Source organism: Notothenia rossii (genome assembly GCF_949606895.1).
Source record: "Notothenia rossii genome assembly, chromosome: 5".
Taxonomy (NCBI): Eukaryota; Metazoa; Chordata; class Actinopteri; order Perciformes; family Nototheniidae; genus Notothenia; species Notothenia rossii.
In genome coordinates, this window is record NC_136903.1 from 69,142,054 (window position 1) to 69,162,829 (window position 20,776).

The 20,776-nt window shown below is 43.4% G+C and overlaps 1 protein-coding gene across 2 annotated transcripts in view; it reads left to right on the top strand.

The window, feature by feature from the left end:
• Window positions 1-1,333: 1,333 nt before the first annotated feature.
• Window positions 1,334-20,776, top strand: part of LOC307040673 (A-type voltage-gated potassium channel KCND3-like) — an 82,979-nt gene continuing 63,536 nt past the window's right edge. For both annotated transcript variants that reach the window (XM_079683734.1, XM_079683735.1), the window contains exons 1-2: window positions 1,334-1,710; window positions 2,879-4,048. In XM_079683734.1, the coding sequence (XP_079539860.1) occupies window positions 2,946-4,048 (1,103 nt within the window). In that variant the 5' untranslated portion in view covers window positions 1,334-1,710; window positions 2,879-2,945. The remainder of the gene's footprint in view (window positions 1,711-2,878; window positions 4,049-20,776) is intronic.

Here is a 20,776-nt window from a genome sequence, read left to right on the forward strand (position 1 = left end):
GGTAGGAGAAGTAGTTCTTTAATTTAATCTGGCTTCGTATAATTAAAAACTACCCAACGCAGTCCTCTATTGATGTTGTTGTGAGCGGTGTTGCGGAGAAAATCAGCGAAGTAAAACGCTGTGTAGGTCATAAGAAGGCACGTAAACGGTTACGTCATGACGCAAACGATGATGCAATGACGCAATAATACAGCTTTGAACCTAATTCACCTTTGAACCTGCATCTGTAACAATGAGTGGACCATAGACTGTAGGAGTGGACCAAAGAAAAGAAAAGTCAACATTGAGTGCCGAGTGTATAATGAGGAGTGGACAGCTAAATATATTTTTTTACCGATCTGCTACTGGCCCGGCCCGTCTGTCAAATTTAAAACTCCTGGTGGCCCCCGAGCCAAAAGGTTTGCCCACCCCTGAGCTAGAAGCTATACCTTACAGTACACAGTTGAACCGGAGTCCTGTCAGTTAAAGTGTTTCATAGTTAGCTTAGCTAAGCATCAACCTAGCACTGAAATATATGGATGTTATGTGACAGTATTTCTGAGAAAAAGTCAGCTGAAATGGTGGCATAGTTGCCACTGCTTTACGTGTCAACAGCATGTTTGAACATATTTTCAGCAGTAAATGTGGCTGTTTGGCCACTGACGTTGCCATCACAATACCTGAATTTAAATGTGCAACCTCTTTTTGTGACAGATTTTTGCAAGAAATTATAATTCTTCTGAATGATATTCCTATTGACAGCTAGTTTCTATGTGAACATTATGAGATGGACAGCCAGAGACCATAAATGAAAAACAGCTATGAAATACTATATGACAAAACAAGAATACAGTTTAAGTGATTTGTAAAATATCCATAAAGAAAAATCTGTTTACAGTTCTGTTTCATACGGGTGTTGAGAGATGTATCCATAGATCTCTTAATTTTTCTCTCAAAGTGCACCAGATTGATGCTTTTAACTTCAATATTTAAAAAAAAAACTTCCCGGGGGAGCATGCCCCCGGACCCCCTTAGAGTAGGTGAGGACCCCCCAAGAGGAGGTTAGGTCCACGGTGTTTACATGCTTATTTATACAATATGTGTGCTTATGCTAACAGCATAAGACAGAAGTTGGTTCTGTGTTGTGTGTAGTGAGAACGAGCTAGAGTGAGGGGGGCCCCCAAGCCAAAGCTCGCTTAGGGCCCCCAAAAGTCTAGGGCCGGCCCTGTCCATACCCTTCCAAAAGTGGTGCTTCCTGTAGTATAGCCTCAGCAATGCAGCACCACAGTATTGAATAAAGCCAACGTGACAGGATAGGTCTGTCACATATGATGGTAAAGTGAGGCAAAGGGAAGGAGGGCTGATGACACGGAGCGAGAGAGACGCACATTGTACTTTGAGCTGGAGAAAAGGGAAGCGCTGCAACATCACATTTCACTTCCCTGACACTTACGAGATAAAGCAAAGGATAAGCCAGGATGTAGAAATCCATCAGAAGACGTGCACAGATCTAGCTCTAAACCATTTTTCCTGGAGTCTTTTGGTCCGACAGGCGGGTTCATTCTGCTCCACCAGCCGCGTTTTTGGCGCTCTGCTCGGTGCCGGTGTGTGAGGAAGAGGCGCTGCTTCATCACGCTGGAAGGACACGAGCTCTTCTTCTCTCACAGAGGACTTATAGAAAGTCTGATCTGGTTTGGAAGAGTTGGGGTTATGTCCCTCTCCACTTTATCGGTGAGTGTTTGTATGTGCTGCGCTCTCAATTTATTTCTTAGAATATGTTTTGGTTCGTTTAAAAATAGCATACGTTAGTTGATTAAATGCATTTCGTGTAGAAGTTAGTCAGCTACTTGCATGCTAAAAGTACTTTCACTGTACCAAACATGTGTGAAGGCATTTATTTGATATTTAAATTAAGCGTAGGTTGTATATGCAGTCAGATATGTGTAATGTGTAAACATAATTTACTTGTAAATGTGGCTACTGTCACTGACCGGGTGATTAAGGTTATTTCTAAAATGATGCATTTATTAAAATGAAACCAACCAACATTTTTGTAAGGATATCTCAAATCTGGATCAGTTTCGTCCTTATTCTGATGCAACAGGTTTGTTTCAGTGCCTGACAGTCAGCGCGTCTCCCTATCGGTCAGATAGTGATGCTGCTCAGGATAGGGTTGGGTTTTTGTGTCTTTGAGTTGATGGTGCTGAGCTGATTAACCACATTATTCCTAAACATCTAACTGGAGGAATTAATGTCTGTAGCTATTATGGGTTCGTCTCCTTCACAAATGAAACTCAAAAATGTTTAACAGTCATAGTGTTAGCAATCCGTTTCAGGCTTTAGCCCTTACTCTAAATAATGGGGTATTTAAAGATTATGTGCTAAACATGAACAGATCTGAACAAGGGTTAATGACTTAATATTTAAATCAGAAAAGCAGGAAATCTCTATCTGGGAGGTTTAAATCACCATGATTTACCATTCGGCATGAAAGGTAAATGTAATGATTGATTGATTATCAAACAAAGTTGGCAATCATTTGTCTGTCGATAGACGTTTTGATTGGTCGAATAATCTTGGCAGACCTAAACTGAAATAGTACTAGACTTCACCTTTATCCTCCTTTCTGATTTCCCAGCACTGCTGCTTTAGCTGTTGCCTTAAAGCTTTGTCCTCAAAATTGGATGAGATTTGGGGTAGATTCTGATGGATTTGAAAGCAGGGGGGAATGACTGAAAATTGAAGAGAGATTTAAAACTAGTTTGGAACTAAACGTGACAAAAGCTTCATGCTGCCTTTTTTTAGTGACATGATTTCAAACAGTTATAATTTGATGATAATTTCTTGTGTTGTGTTTTCAGCTTTTATTTCCTCTTCTTGTTATGATTTAACCCCTTAGATGTCGGTTGATTTTGAGGAGAGTCGACTCTGAAGGTGAGGAGGACCACTTTGAACGCAACTTCACCATGGCGACAGGAGTAGCAGCCTGGCTGCCTTTTGCCAGGGCAGCAGCCATCGGATGGATGCCTGTTGCCAACTGCCCCATGCCTATTGCACCAAAGGAAAACCGTAAGAGAAAGGATGAGCTGATCGTACTTAATGTCAGCGGTCGTCGCTTTCAGACATGGAGAACCACTCTGGACCGCTTTCCTGACACCCTGCTAGGCAGCTCTGAAAAAGACTTCTTTTACAATGATGACATCAAGGAGTACTTTTTTGACCGGGACCCTGATGCCTTCAGAAGCATCCTCAACTTCTACCGGACAGGGAAGCTACACTACCCTCGCCAAGAGTGCATCTCAGCCTACGATGAGGAGTTGACTTTCTTCGGCATCATCCCTGAAATCATCGGCGACTGCTGTTATGAAGAGTATAAGGACAGAAAGAGGGAGAATTTAGAGAGGCTGCAAGATGATCAGGAGGAAAACAAGGACATGAAGCTGCCCAACATGAACTGCAGGGAGACAATGTGGCGAGCCTTTGAGAACCCGCATACCTCCACCATGGCCCTGGTCTTCTACTATGTCACTGGTTTCTTCATTGCCATCTCTGTCCTCACTAATGTGGTAGAAACGGTGCCCTGTGGTGTCACCGCCAACCAGAAAGACATGCCATGTGGTGAACGCTACACAGTGGCATTCTTCTGCATGGACACCGCCTGCGTCATGATATTCACAGTGGAGTACCTGTTGCGCCTGTTTGCTGCTCCAAGCCGCTATCTTTTCATGCGCTCAGTGATGAGCATCATCGATGTGGTGGCCATTTTGCCATATTACATCGGCCTGGTAATGAGTAACAACGAAGACGTGAGCGGCGCCTTCGTAACGCTGCGCGTGTTTCGTGTGTTTCGTATCTTCAAGTTCTCTCGTCACTCGCAGGGCCTGCGGATCCTGGGTTATACACTCAAGAGTTGTGCTTCAGAGCTAGGCTTCCTCCTCTTCTCGCTCACCATGGCCATCATCATCTTCGCTACCGTCATGTTCTATGCAGAGAAGGGCTCCAGCTCCAGCAAGTTCACCAGCATCCCAGCTTCCTTCTGGTACACTATTGTGACGATGACTACACTGGGGTGAGTAAAAAACTCTTGCGGTCTTATTTCTACTTTGTTATGTTTAAATTGAAAGTTAAATATTAAATTAAAAGCAAACTTTGCTAATTCTTAATGGGGATGTACCTAGTGTGTGTGTAATGTGTCAATATGGGCCAGTCAGTCTATCAAGGGGCAACAAACCACCCACACCATGCAGCCAGCTTCCATCGCCCAAACTAGGGTGAGCGGAGTTCAGCAGTATTTCTCTTTCCTGCTGTACTGTATATTTGGTGGTTGGAGAATTAGGAAATGTTTCTGAACATAATAATAAATACACTATTTGCTTTTTGTGTATTTAAAAAAAAGTATTAATTTATGAGAACTAATTGAATATAAAAAGAGCATTCAGACTAATGCTACGGCATGCTATAGCTTATTTGAGCTTGCCAAATAAGGAGACTGAGGTTGAATAAATAAAATAAAGTTATGCTAAACATTTAAGAAATATATAAATTCCCTTTCAGTTTAAACCTAATCCAAGACACAGAGCAGACAAACATTATGATTGGTCAACCTATTCACAATCATCCAATAAACCAACAAATCTTTTTAAATTGTCCACTTACAATTTATACTTTATCAGTTAGATGGCACAACATAATTATGTATTAATAAGAGTAGTTCAGTTTGATTGGTTTACAGAGAAAAACATATATTTTGGTACCGTATTTCTGTATGTGAAAATGCCTTACAATTAATTAAGAATACTGGACAGGCACTATGTGTTGGCTGTCAAGCTGCACATCAAAGTCACGTCAAAGTTTTGTGTTCTCACAAATGAAAAAATTAAAACCAAATGAAAAGTCAAGCATGGATCTCCTAATCAGAATACCTTCATTCGTCCCTCTGCAGCATAATGGCTTAAAAGGCTTGTTGACCTTCGCTATGCTACAGTGGTGTGTGTGTGTGTGTGTGTGTGTGTGTGTGTGTGTGTGTGTGTGTGTGTGTGTGTGTGTGTGTGTGTGTGTGTGTGTGTGTGTGTGTGTGTGTGTGTGTGTGTGTGTGTGTGTGTGTGTGTGTGTGTGTGTGTGTGTGTGTGTGTGTGTGTGTGTGTGTGTGTGTGTGTGTGTGTGTGTGCCTGCATGTTTGCGTGTATTTGTATGGTACTTGTTATAAGAGGAGCTTTTGTATTGTACGTACAGAAGGATAGAAATGCCAAGGTGAAAGCCTTATGTAAATTGTGAACCCTGAACAATGTTTTTGAGTGTGGAGCTATTATGTCACAATAGACACAATAGACGGCTGCACTGACCATCTTTATACACTTCAGTCTGTAGTGATATTCATCACAGACCAAGGACAGTCGTTAACAATCAGCGAGACTATCAATTGATGCATGTTCAAAGCTTATGCAATCGTTGTGTGAGTATACTCTAATTCAACATCTATACAGCCTCTTAGGTCTGCATTCATTGGAAAATCTTATGTTAAGACTTAAAGTTGTCTTTTTGGACAAAAATCTGCTTATTGTATGCTTTCCAAACTGCATATACATTATTTTTAGTCTCAGAGTGCTGCCAATAATCAAGAGGGAAAGCTTGAATTCTTACGCAGCGTCCACACGGTGGCGTGCGTTGAAGCTTGCCGATGAGCTTGTCTGAAACTCGACCAACAACCAATCACATGAATCTCCCGCCCCGGACACACAAGCACGCGGTTTGGTTGGCTAGAGCTTGTACTGGCATATGATTTGATTGGATGACTCTTCTGCCGAAGCTTCAAAAGTTGAACATTGCTCAATTTTTGAAGCGAGCAACGCGAGCAAAGCGAAGCAACGCTCCCACAATGCAGTTCGGCAAAGCGTGACGTCACCCCATTCAAAGTGAATGGGCAGAAGCGTTGAAGCTTCAACGCACGCCGCCGTGTGGACGCTGCGTTACTGCAAGTGGCTGAGAGTGTTTAAGAGGGATATTTTAAATGGACTATTCTTTACAAGCAAATCTCTGAGCTTTTGTACTGTACTGACAATCTAAATCTGACCTGCATAGTAACCAGCTGCGGCAACATGCACTGTAAACTCTTTTGATCAGAAAAAACAAAATCAAGGGCTTTACCCCCCCACAAACTCAAAAAACAAACACTAAAGTCTTTGTTATGAATAACTCAAACCCACGCAAGCAAAGCAAAAGCAAGCAGGTGAAGAAACATTTTATTTAATACTGGTTCTTAGCACAGTATGTTCCCCCCCACCTATTATTTAGTTTGCAATAAGAGAGGCTAATCTGTGCATAATTACAACTGCAAGTGAACAGCCAGCAGTTTTCATGAGGCTCGAGTCTGCCCTCCTGCTTGTTGCCTGTCGATCTGTTCACCTGCTGATGGGACACATGCTCAGGTGATGAGGTCACCAATAACCCATCTGTCGATGCATATAAAGAGCCACAGGGGAAATAAGTCTCTGCAGTCCCTACAGTATATAACATGTAGAACAACCTCAGTGATCCAAACCAGTATGTGCTTTATTATGACAAAAAAGATGCAGGTTTTTATCAAATGTCATGATGATTTACACAATATTGTGGAATATGTTTTTGGCTTACTGAGTTTTCAGCAAATCCAGAGCATTTGGCAACAAACAAACATAGTACATGGACACAATTCTACTCTAAAACACTTTGCAATCTCCATCATTTATACCCCAGATGTACCAACATTAAAGGGTTAATCCACCAATTTTAGTACTGCACTCTAATACATTTGGTTGAGTCGAGTTCAACCTCAAAACATTAGATCCTACACTCGCATAATGCATTGTGTAAGCTCAATTATGACAGCCAACAACTCCATGCACATACTTTTTCATACAATTATATAAATGGGACTGTAAAACAATCTATTTGAATTCAGCTGAACACAAGGCTGCTTTTATTGTGAGCAGTCACAAGAGAAAATAACATATTCTTGGCAAGACATGGGCATTTTGGCCATTTTTGACAGTGGATCAGGTTTAAATATAGCAAGGAGGAGCAGCCACAGTGAGCTGTTGAAGGAAGAGTTACAGGAGACAAGCTGCACACCTCCACCTCCTCAGCAAGGTAGTTAGAGATGCCACCCCGATGAGGTTGTCCCTAATCTGCGCTAAAACCTGGCGTTTGACATAAATACACACAAACAACTAAACAGTAATGAACAATGTAAAGGCCCAAACATAAAGATTTATTTATTCCAAACTCACGTAATGAAAAAAATGAACTTGAAAATAAATGTTGCAACAATGTGAACACTTCTGGCAGCTTACAGTCAAGCCTTACAGCATTTTAATCAGATGAATACATCCATCCCAAAGAGCACATACACACATGTATATGCTGAACCGTTCACACATACAGCGACTTTGATCTCGCCTCGCCTCTGTGACCTGCCTCTCTGCATCCTCTCCGTATCTGCGTGAGCCCAGACAGCGCAGCGCAGCAGTTGAAGGTAATGGGCTGGAGCTGAGGGAGAGGGGGGGGGGGGGGGGGAAAGGGACTGACTGGCTGTATAATCAGATGCTTTTTACCATCCAGGAACATAGGTGTTAAATCAACCTCAGGTGGCTGATAAAAGGATCTGGATTGAATCCCAGCAAAGCGCACTCGCCGCGGCTGCCTGCCGGTATCACTGCTGTTGAAGCAGATCTGATACGTGGTCATAGGAATCAGTGGGACAGAACCAGACAGATTGATGAGGAAGGAGAAAGTCCTTTCTTTCTCTCCTTACCTTTCTTGCTCTGCTCCCTTCCTCCCCTCATCCCCCCTGAGTATCCCAGAGGAGTAGCTATTTTAGGAGCAGGCTCTGTGTGCGAAAGGAAGTTATCTGTTTTAACTATAATCTAACAGGCACAATAGAAGATAATGGCAGTTTTGTTTTACCTGCATGGGAAGCAAAGGTTCATCACTGGCTCTCCCAAGTCTCCCACGCCTCCAAAAAACCCATTGTGAACCCAATAATGAGAGATATATTAATAAGGTGTGCATTGAAATCTGACTCTGGCGTTATAATTAGAGTGATTTTCCCAGTTGTAGAGTCCTGGTCCTGGACGGAGGCGTGTTCTGTAGCAGAAAGTGAGAGAAAATGTTGTTATGCATGTAGGTCATGTTCCCATCCCTGCCTTAATCAGTGGCTATATATAATCTGCTTCTTTCTTCAGAGAGACTTTTAGCTCGCTCCCCTCTGTGTTCTCTGATCTCCATTAGACAGTGTGGACTGGGCCTAGGGGCCAAAGGCAGGAAGAGGGAGGTCAGAGGAGTCGGGCCTCAAGTTCACATAAACTCTGTAATGCAGGGTTGTGTCGCAACGAGAAGGAAGTGGTGAAGTGAGAAAAGGCCAAACCAAACTTTCTTTGACTCTTTCTCCAGTGTTGTTACAGTGTCAACATTCATTGAGTACACTACTGTATGCACAGGCTGCACGTAATGATTGTTTTAACAATCCATTAATCTAGTGAGATTGTTTTTGTGAATCAATTAAGCACATTTTATACTTTTGTCTTTGCTGCCACACGGATCTGCATCATCTAAATTTTGTCATTTGCCCATGTTTGTCCGGGCCATATTCTGTATGTGTAAACAAGTCAACAAAAGAGAGAAACAATTGCGTCAAGTAACAAATGTCTACAATTGTGTCTTACACTCATGTCTAACGCTCTTCTGACTAAGCAGCCTTTGTAATTATGGCCCACGTCCATCAAGGTCAAAAAGCAGGAGTAGTGAAATGTTGTCGGGGTAATTTGTTTTGAGTTTTGAAAGGCACTGACATATGGTGTTATAGAGGTGTCTGTTCTGAAAATAATTGATATGTAATTCTAAAAAGGCAAGTACAAAGAAATGTCATGTTACAAAATGGAAAAAAACACCCATCAGAAATTACCAAGGTATTTTATCAAATGTCTTGTTTTATTTATTTTTAACAGACTTTAACCAAACAATATTTCATTTACATCAATATTACAAAAAAGTGACAAAATGTAACATTTGACAAGCCATGAATGTTTGGCTTGACTGATCAGTTGTTCAAAATTGACCTTTGAGCACAACAATTGTGCATTAACATGTCTATCCCGATGAAGACACTAGCCACACAGACTCCTTTCACTGTGTGCATTAACATTGCTGTGTTTGTTTAAATCTTTTGGAAGCTGGCATCATTCAACAACTACTCATTAGTTTTTTGTCGTTTCTTTGTCTTGATGTTTGTGTTGCTCATTAATATTTGAGTAAATAAGGTTGATTGTCTAACTTGACCACTGATCTTAATGGCAATGTGAAACTTCAATAAGAAAGTCTGAAGCAATGAGTTTGGTGACAACAAAGGAAGCAATAATCTCCGGGCTGGTTCTGATGAAAGGTATTCTTAATGGCGTTCTTAGCTGGGCATCCTGCTTTGTGTTAAAGGATTAATTAACACTAGGTAGGACAAAGTGTCTCATGTTGGGAGTTAATCAAAAGTGTTTGAGTATTTTATTTTTAAAAGTGGACATGTAATAACTTAAGTATCCTTTGTCTTCATTGACTTAAATGTGTGAAAACAACAGGAGTGGTTTGAAGTTTATGTCTTCTTTGATTGATATGTAAATGACTTTCTGTTTTTATTTGCTTGACGTGTCGTGCTAACTGTAAATAATGGATAAATGGCAACAGAAATGAAGAGTTTTGACAGCCATTCATTCTGGAATGATATACATTGTTTTGTTAATAATTCAGGAGCTTTGTGCCAGCACTGGAATGTGGAGCTGCATAGTTTGAAAGTAGGAATGTTCTTTCACACGATTCATCAGAGGTTGCATATTGTGCTGTTTTTATATGGCAGCGTGCTTTCAGATAGAGTTAATGGGCTATTTTGCAGCCTTGCTAGTCCCGGGGGTCAAAACTAGTGCAGCTTGTAGGAAATTAGAAATATTCCTGCCTTATGGGGTCAATATGTTCTTGGAGCCAATTTCCCAACACAAGGCTCTTTAATAGAAACCTTTCTAATGATAGCTGTGGAATTTAATTTAGCTCCAACACAGGTCCATTTAACACCTAAACTCATTTAAAAAGAATTAAACGTGCAAAGGATAGTGGGGTCTGGAAAGCTTAACAACCTCTGTTCCTTCTTGTTATTTCTCACTCTCTGTCCAGTGTGGTAACACGGCCATAGTTTTATCCCAGTGTCCCATGAGCTTTCCCTCACACACTGTCCTTAACAAAAAAACATATGTATGCTGACCTTTAGTTGATGGCAGTGTACAAAAGAAATCGGCTGATAAGGCTGTAGCGCTGTTTTTTTTTTACAGTAAGATGTGTTGCTTCTGCCATTGAATTACCTTTTTTGGTGGGAGCAGGAGATCATGTGAACAAAAAATAACTGTCAAATCCTCAAATCTTCTGCCTCTGTGTGAACCATTATGTAGGCACAGAATAAGCAGTCACACTGACGGCACAGCTCGAATGTGGCTCAAACACATCTCACAATACTCTGGCCTCAGTTCAGACTCTTAGGCTGCTATATTCTGGCCAGAGCAGTCTTCCTTAAATTACCAAAAAAAGGGTGTCATTCTTGGTTTTATAGCAAGGGCAATTTGTCCCTGGTGTGCAATGGAGGATTTTAAATCCTCTGAAAACCAACCTCACACATTTCATTAAAGCAATACAAATAGTCTGTCTCCTCTCCTTTAAGTTTGAGCAATCAGGTCAAGTAATATGGCCACTTAATGATGGCAATAGCTATATTTACTCTCCTTTTTGCTTTACCAGAGTTTTTTTTTCCTGAAAGTAGGGGCCTGATATCACTGGAAACAATGCTTATATGAACAGTGAGACTGAACCATAACCGTAAAGTCGTGGGTCATAAAACTGAAAGAAAGAGCTGAAGAGGCTAAAAAAGTGCTCTTGAACTGAGGGAACTGTACAGTCGAACGTTAATTGGATTTAAGGGATTTGTATTAAACATTATACTGAGCCATGATCTAGTGTCTTGGTAGTTTAAAACTACTGTGGCATTTATCGACTTAATCATTAAATTTCAACTTAATTTGTACTCTAACTGATTTTCAGCACCTTATAAAACTGTCGTTATAAATTACAAAGTTTTTAATAAATCTAATAAATTATTTTATGTTCACAACTTTCTGAAAACAATTAATTTCTGAGCAATCATTTATCCATCTTCAGAGGAGTCTGGCTTGAAAAGGCCGAACTGTTCCCTCTCGTTTTCTGCTGTCACTGGACTGTGGATTTTTTCTCACATCTATTTTCTTTCATCTCTTTATACCTGTAATTATTTAGGACTCTCCTTTTGCCAGAGTAATATAATGATTGTTTTTTCATTCTTCACAAGCGTTGATGAAACACAGCAGACTGTAAAATAACTGCCAGCAGCTTTGACCGCTACAGTACTGTCACGGTGTGTGTAGGAAGCAGGACCCAAATGCAGATATAAACTGAAAAAACTCCTTTATTTCAAGGCTATATGCAGTGGCGGCCGGTCCATAGGGGCGCTAGGGGCGCCGCCCCCCCTCTTCCCACATGTTTGATTGTCATTAAAAATTAAAAATTCATAAAAATATATATTTCCCAAAAATATATTTTTTTTATTTTTATTTTTATTTTTAAAGAACAAGGTAAATATGATATAGTTGGTATCAGTAAAATGTATAATCTACAATAAAATCTTGTTTAAAATTGTTTTACGATGTCTAAAGTTACTGATAAGTCACATGTTTCCTGCCTGGCCGCAGCGTGTATCATTACCCTCTCTCGTCCGGGCGGTAGAAAAGAGCCCTCAGCCAGAGCAGCTGCAACCAACAAGCTGACTGTTGCTATCTGTAAACTATGCCGCCGAAACACAATTTCAGCCAATCAGCGTCCTCAGATCTGATGCTCAAAGGGCGCCCTTTTAGCACCCTGGCCTATGTGTCTGTATAGACTCGTATCCAAGGTGACGCTACAGTAGGGGATGGCTGCGTCTGCAGTTGTAGACTCCGGTGCTAGTGGATCGCCGGAGCTGTAGATTAACATTTGCATGCTTATTGTAGTTGTAAGGGCAAGGCCTGTGGCACCATGGAGCATATGTGTGGGCTGGACCTGTGTTTTACAGGAAAGGAGTGATCAGAGGGTTGAGTTGTCGATTCTTGTTCAGTTTTCATCTTCCTCACCCTCTCAGACTTTGAGTTGCGTGCGCTGCTAAAGAGACGCGCTACCATGGAAACCAAACAATGGTGTACCTGTATTAAAGTCAGAGTGGAAACAGTCGTGAGTAAATCTGATTTTGTCAGAAATCGGGAGAAATGCGGGTGTCTCCCGCGAAAATCGGGAGGGTTGGCAAGTATGACACACACACACACACACACACACACACACTTCGTATTTAGTCTCCTGATTTTAAATGCCCTAGTATGGTTGTCACCATTTCCATAGCCCCACCAAAAATATTTTCCACCAGCCGCCACTGGCTATATGATATAAACAAAGACAAAACAGAACACTCACCGAAGAACTAGTCATGACACAAGACGAACCGACAAAGACAGAAAAACCAGAACTCAAATACACACAAGACTAGACTAATCACACAAACAAGACACAGGTGAGGAGGGAGGAGAAAACACAGGGGCCACAGGTGAACACAATCAGGTAATCAGGGAGGGAAAACAGACAGACAGTAACAGGCAAGACAGGAGGTGAAGACTTTTCAAAATAAAACATGAAGCCAAAGACAGAAAAGACAAGACAAAACACAACACAGACAGATCCTGACAGTACCCCCCCCTCAAGGGACGGATCCCAGACGTCCCAAAAAAAGTCCAGCAGGGTGGGTGGAGGAGGACCAGAGGAGAGACAAAAAACTAAGGCCACCAGGGTGGGTGGAGGGGGTCAGGAGGACAGGACTGAGCTGACCGCCCAGGGGCACAGCAGAGGACCAGGAAGGGATCTCGGGCGGACGGCCCGGGGGCAAGGCAGAAGCCGAGAAGGGGGACTCGGGCGGACGGCCCGGGGGCAAGACAGAGTCCAAAAAGGGGAACTCGGGCGGATGGCCCGGGGGCAAGGTAGAGTCCAACAAGGGGGACTCGGGCAGCCGGCCCGGGGGCAAGGCAGAGTTCAAGGAGGGGCAAAGGCCACAGTGGGCGAATTCAGGGGGCCGAGCATGAGGGCGAAGGCAGCGGCAGGAAGAGTCAGGAGGCCGGGCCCGAGGGCGAAGGCAGGAAGAGTCAGGGGGCCGGGCTCGAGGGCGAAGACCACAGCTCTCAGGGGGCCGGGCTCAAGGGCGAAGACCACGACTTTCAGGAGGCCGGGCTCGAGGGTGAAGACTGCGGCTCACAGAGGGAGGGGATCGAGGGCGAAGACTGCGGCTCTCAGGGGGTCGGGATTGAGGGCAAAGACTGTGGCTCTCAGGGGGCCGGGCTCGAGGGCGAAGACCAGACAGCTCCAGAGGCCGAGCAGAGCCCGGTGTCGGCCGAACAGGAACCGGAGCCGGTAGGATAGGCGTTGGCAGGACCCTCGGCAGGACAGGAGATGGCGGGGCCTCCAACGGAACAGGACAAGGGGTTGGCAGTTCCCCCGGCAGGACAGGTGATGGCGGGGCCTCCAACTGGACTGGACATAGAGCTGGCAGGACCCCCAGCGGAACCTCCAAAGGCACGGGACATAGAGTTGGCAGGACCCCCGGTAGAAGAGTAGTCGGCGGGGCCTCCAACGGCACAGGACACAGGGTTGGCAGGACCTCCGGCAGGAGAGTAGACGGCGGGACCTCCAACGAGACAGGACAAGGAGCTGGCAGGACCCCCAGCGGAACCTCCAACGGGACAGGACATAGGGTTGGCAGGACCCCCGGCAGAAGAGTAGTCGGCGGGGCCCCCGACGGGACAGGACATAGGGTTGGCAGGACCCCCAGCGGAACCTCCAACGGTACTTGAGTAGGGACTTGAGTGGGAACTCGAGAGAGGGCTTGAGAGGGAACTCGAGAGGAAACTTGAGAGTTGACTTGAGAGATGACTTGAGAGGGATCTTGAATGGAGACTCGATAGGGGACTTGAGAAGGCACTCGAGAGGAGACTTGAGAGGGAACTCGAGCGTTGACTTGAGAGGGAACTCGAGCGGTGACTTGAGAGGGAACTCGAGTGGTGACTTGAGAGGGAACTCGAGTGGTGAATTGAGAGGGAACTCGAGAGGAGACTTGAGAGGGGACTTGAGAGGGGACTCGAGAGAAGACTTGAGAGGGAACTCGAGAGGAGACTTGAGAGGGAACTCGAGAGGATACTTGAGAGGGAACTCGAGAGGAGACTTGAGAGGGAACTCGAGAGGATACTTGAGAGGGAACTCGAGAGGAGACTTGAGAGGGGACTCGGGTAGGAACTTGAGAGGAGACTCGAGAGAAGACTTGAGAGGGAACTCGAGAGGAGACTCGAGAGGGAACTCGAGGGAACTCGAGAGGGTACTTGAGAGGGAACTCGAGAGGTTACTTGAGAGGGAACTCGAGAGGAGACTCAAGAGGGGACTCGAGAGGAGACTTGCGAGAGGACTCGAGAGGAGACTTGAGAGTTGACTCGAGAGGAGACTTGAGAAGGCACTGGAGAGGAGACTTGAGAGGTGACTTGAGAGGGGACTCGGGTAAGAACTTGAGAGGGAACTTGAGAGAAGACTTGAGATGGGTTTGGAGAAGGGTCTTGAGAAGGAACTTGTGTCTTTCGGTACGCCGACAGGACACGGGGAGCTGGCGTCGGACGGAGAGCCAACAGGAGACGAGGTGCTGGAGTCGGCCGGTATGCTGACAGGACTCGGGGAGCTGGCGTTGGTCGGTACGCCGACAGGACTCGGGGAGCTGGCATTGGCCGGTAAGCCAGTCCTGGAGCCGAAACTGGAGTCGGAACCATGGGTACTGGGGCCGGTACTGAAGCCCGAACCATGGCTGTAAGGTCCGGTTCTGGAGCCGGAAACATGACTGCTGGGGCCGGCACTGGAGCCGGGAACATGGCTGTAAGGTCCGGTTCTGGAGCCGGAAACATGACTGCTGGGGCCGGCACTGGAGCCGGGAACATGGCTGTAAGGTCCGGTTCTGGAGCCGGAAACATGACTGCTGGGGCCGGCACTGGAGCCGGAAACATGGCTGTATGGTCCGGAGCTGAAGCAGGGGCCATGGCTGCTGGGGCCGGCACTGGAGCCAGAACCATGACTGCTGGGCAAGGAACCGGAACACAGGTCCATGGCTGTGTGGGATGGTACTGGAGCACGGTACCATGGCTATGTGGGATGGTACTGGAGCACGGAAGCATGGCTGCTGGGTCCGGCGCGGGAGCCGGAACCATGGCTGTTGGGCGCGGAACCCTGGCCTTGCGTCTCTTAGGTGTTTTTTGGAGGCTTCGTGGACCTCCAAACGCCAGACCAGACCCCAAGAAAGGGTCAGAAAATGAGGATTGGCTCTCAGGGCTACGTGAAAAAAATCCTAAGCCACTCGGGCAACAAGCTCCAGAGCCAGGGCTTGCGAGCAACCTCCTGACGTGCCTCCTTCAACGCAGCCTCTCTACCCCGTCTAGATGAGGCGCCTTTCCACGTATAAAAAATATACTCCAGAGAAAATCCAAGACGTTCCGCCTGTAGCATCAAAAGGTCTGCTGGGTCCATTTTTGGTCGGTTCGTTCTGTCACGGTGTGTGTAGGAAGCAGGACCCAAATGTAGATATAAACTGAAAAAACTCCTTTATTTCAAGGCTATATGATAGACCCTCCAGAAAAACGCGGGCAAAAATCCTTGATTATGCGGGCTAAATTCCTTGATTATGCGGGCTAAAATCCTTGATTATGCGATAAAACATGCGGGGTTTTTATGTGATTTTATGCGGTGAAATTGCGGGAAGTTGCGAAATATGCGGAAAGTTGCAAAATATGCTAAATATGCGGGGGAAAAGAATAATAAAAAAAAAAAATATTGGGCTGTCTTATTTATTCTCTATCACACACAACCTGCCACTAACGTTAAACCCCTTTACTATTCAATTAAACACATTCAATGTCTATTTATTGTAAAAGCAATTGGGCTATTTTAATCTCACACACACTTCTCCGCCTCATTCTGTTTTCATTTACTCGTTCGTTATCTGACCAGCTTCAATCTTGTAGGCTACTCACTTCGTTTCTTGTAGCCCTCGAAAGGGTTTTGGAGGTTGATCCCTCGGTGAACGTGAGTTGAATGGCTTTCTTGTCCGCGGCAGCAGAAAGCATTTTCGAATGTTTGAATGAATCAAAGTGGGTCGTCACCGTCGATTTTCTCTTATGCTCCAACACACAGTTGCACGGGGTGCAGAATAGTTTCCCCCCACTTTTTGCCCGGTCTTTAGTAGAAATGTTCGTTGGTAAATGAGCTCTATACAGTGTTGTTTACATTCTGTGATGCGCGAGCTGATAACGTCACGTCAAGACGAGTTAACTTTTTTTTCTTCTCAACTTTGTGTGGAAAAATGCGGGGATTATGCGGCCTTTTGATAAATATGCGGCCTTTTAAAAATCTGCGCCATTTTGCTGATTATGCGGTAAATTCTGCGATCGCAGAATCGCGTTTTTCTAGAGGGTCTAATATGATATAAACAAAGACAAAACAGAACACTCACCGAAGAACTAGTCATGACACAAGACGAACCAACAAAGACAGACAGAAAAACCAGAACTCAAATACACACAAGACTAATCACACAAACAAGACACAGGTGAGGAGGGAGGAGAAAACACAGGGGCCACAGGTGAACACAATCAGGTAATCAGGGAGGGAAAACAGACAGACAGCAACAAGCAAGACAGGAGGTGAAGACTTTTCAAAATAAAACATGAAGCCAAAGACAGAAAAAGACAAGACAAAACACAACACAGACAGATCCTGACAAGTACGCAATAAGGCAGTGGCAGCTGTGCTTTGTTTCATTTTTTCAAAAGCCTATAATAAACCTGCTAAAGTATATTTTTTCCCCTTAAAAAATCAATTAGTTGTTGTTTAAGTGTGATTCGGTTATGAAACAAATCTAAAAAGAGCAGCTGGAGTGTGTGTTTGCCAGTGGATGCAAATATTTGTCACGAGAAACAAGAAGAGATTGACACAAATGTACACATAAAGCACCCTTTGAAACATGCTGCTGTTGAAGTTGTCTTGTATGGTGGCATGAAGTAAAAGTTGATGGTTGCATGTTGTAAAGATCTTGTCCATAAAAAGTCTCATGTTTTTTCTCACCCGAAGAAAAAGTAGTAACAGGCTTTTAGCGGAGTGACCTTGGAGCAAGATGAGTGTGTGTGGGTGAGTTTGTGCTTGAATGAGGAAGGCCACAGTTGAAAAAGGGAGGAGTAGCAAAGACAGATTTTAAGATAACGGAGCAAGGCATAGAAGAAGAACATGTTTCAATATTTGAACAATGTCTTAGTGGGAGGAAACGGGTTGAGATAGAGGTGACTGAAGAAAGTCATGCGAGTAGAAGGCGTTAGGCAAAAAGGAAAAGGAAGTAAGTGAACGTCAAATCAAAAGAAAAGGAAGGCAGGAAGCCAAGGAGGAAGCCAAGGAGGAAGACAGAAGACGTGATGATATCTAATAGAGTTTCCAACATGTTATCTCAAGATGTTTGTATCGGGGCACAAAGGAGAACCGTGAATGACACGGCATGCTCTGTACCCGGAATGAGAGGGTTATTTTTAGATACTTGGCCCTTATCTCACTACACAGCTGGCAGGGGTTTAGCTCAGAGAAAGGTAAAGAACATATACTAATAACCTTCAACGTGCTGCGAAGGAGGATAGGGATGAGCGATGGAACTGTTACAGCTTCTTAAAGAATCGTCCAGGTTAATTTGACCCTATAGTGAAAATGAAACTAAGTGCATAACACAGAGACAGAAACAAGGAGACTTTTGATTGTTCTGTTTTGTTACGACAAACCATGCTTATATAAAATAATATGTAAGTGAATGTTTCACTACCTGTGTGTATGTGTCCTACAGTTCTACCTTTAGGGTTGCATATACCTATGAATATGACATTATAAATAAAACCAGTCCATTATGTTCTCAAATGCAGCTCCAGGATATAGTCCTTTTTCACATTTAAATATCAATTCATATGCAGCAAGAGTTCCTGAGATATTATTAAAATATATAAAGTCTAGTATTTATTTGAATCAAGTTTATATACCTCCCTTCACAATCACAACTGAAAGCAAATATGTTTTTAATTCAAACATTCACCAAGCAAGACAGGAGATTCATGATCATAATGAGCTTTCTGAATGGACAGCAAAAGTAATCAACATTTGTGGGTTTCATAATTGGGGCACACACTGTATTCATATTCAAAGGGTGTTTTACGTGTAAACTCGAGTCCCTTGAGAATAAGAAGAATCGGAGGATGAAACCCTCTTTATTTTTGTCCCATATGTACATGCACACAGTACAGCACATTCGAAAATTGGACCCCTGCATTTTAACCCATGCTAGTACTCGCCCGGGGAGCGGTGGTGGGTGGTCGCAGTGACCAGGAGGTGAACTCCAGGTACCAAGTGTTAATTCTGCATTGGAATGGCATCACACAGGGATGTTTTGTGAATTTCAGTGTAATTTAAGTGGTGTTTAGTCTGCTGCATGAAAGGGTCAAAGCCACACAAACATAGTATAAGAACAGTTTGAATTATGTTGGAGTTTTGACCGTTAAAATGAATTTACTTTTCCATGCTTTCTTGTAAGTAGGTGAAGTTAGGCCAGAAATCCCTACTCTGTGTAGATTCATTTCAAATTTGGTAATCTGAAAATGTCAATATAGAAAGGAATCAGCAGCAATGGTTGATCATTAGACTAGAACATGTCTGGCTTGAGTCACTAATTCACTTAGTACATGTCCTGTAACAACTCATACAAATCAAGGCTTCTAAAGATAAATGATGGCAAGAAAATAATTATTCTTAGCTTACAGGTAGCAACAATAGATGACTATGTTATCTTACTGTTGGGAAAATACTGAATGTACCAATATCAGAGTAGCACATGATAATAAAGGCCCTACATAGCTGTGTACATAACAGGATGTATGATTACCTAGAAGAGCGTCAGGACCTATGGTCAGGACACACTGTTTTAGGCATATGATAGCTATGTAACAACGATTAACATGATGATTCAGCCTCTATGGAGGTATGCACAGAGCCGGCCTGACCCATTAAGCGACATAAGCGGCCGCTTAGGGCCCCGCAGCCACTAAGGGGCCCCCTTGCAAAAAAACAAACACGTGATAAGTATGTTGAATTAATTGTGTTAATATGCCTATATTGCCTGCTCTCAAAGTCATGTATTATATTATTGAGTCAATAATATAATACATTAACCGTGCTTTACCTGAACCTCATCATGACACAAGAGAGGACGGCAGGATTGTAATTTCCATGTTCAGTGAATGCAACAGAGGCAAGACACCAGACTAACCAGAGAGTTGAATGGAAATACACATCTGTCTTATTTACTGACAGGTACCTATCCTGTGAGCTGTGACAATGTTTAAAATAAACTGTCAGTCGGACTCAGAGTTTTTGAAGATGGACATAAGACATTTTTTTCTTAAAAAAGACGACAATTCTCAAGAGGTGGCTCACACAACAACCCCAGAGCCACCACTTGAGCCAGGTAAACAAGGTATGTAAATGTCAGTAAACTTCCAAGTTATGCAAACATGTAAGCAAAGCATAAATTACAGCTACGTTGACGTTACTTTGAATCGCGGGGGTAAGCTAAACCGTTAGCAAGTAGCTACAGTATAGCTAGCCAGATATATTAAATAAACACTTTGTCATATAATCTAAATGTAATGTTTTTTAGTGTTACCTGGTGATTTCAAAGAAAGCTCTCTGGGAAATGCTGACTTACTGTTCGACATGAAGCTAGAAGCTACCTTACAGTAAACAGTTGATCCTGAGGGCTGTCAGTTAAAGTGCTTCATAGTTAGCTTAGCTAAGCATCAACCTAGCACTGAAATATATGGATGTTATGTGACAGTATTTCTGAGAAAAAGTCAGCTGAAATGGTGGCATAGTTGCCACTGCTTTACGTGTCAACAGCATGTTTGAACGTACTTGCAGGAGTAAATGTGGCTGTTTGGCCAATGGCGTTGCCATAACAACACCTGAATTTAAATCTTTTTGTGATTTTTGCAAGAAATTATAATTCTTCTGAATAATATTCCCATTGACTGCTAGTTTCAGCCAGAGAGAATAAATGAAAAACAGTTATGAAATACTACATGACAAAACAAGAATTCAGTTTGAAAGGGGAGTGATTTGTAAAATATCCATAAAGAAAAATCTGTTTACAGTTCTCTTTCATATGGGTGTTGAGAGATGTATCCATAGATCTCTTCATTTTGCTCTCAAAGTGCACCAGATTAATTTTTTTAACTTTAATATCTAAAAAAAAATCTTCCCCGGACCCACCTAGAGGAGGTTAGGTCCACGGTGTTTACATGGTTATTTATACAATATGTGTGCTTATGCTAACATCATAAGACAAAAGTTGGTTCCGTGTTGTGTGTATTGAGAACGCGAGCCAAAGCTCTCTTAGGGCCCCCATAAGTCGAGGGCCGGCCCTGGATAGGCATAATGACAAGCATGATCCTTTCTGACGCGGGCCTTAGCTAATCTGAACTAAGGCCAGAATACTGCTTTGAACCGGTATACGTGTATCTTGTGACTGAATAACACCCTGTCTTGTATATAAGGCATGGGAAGGACACTGTTAGGGGAA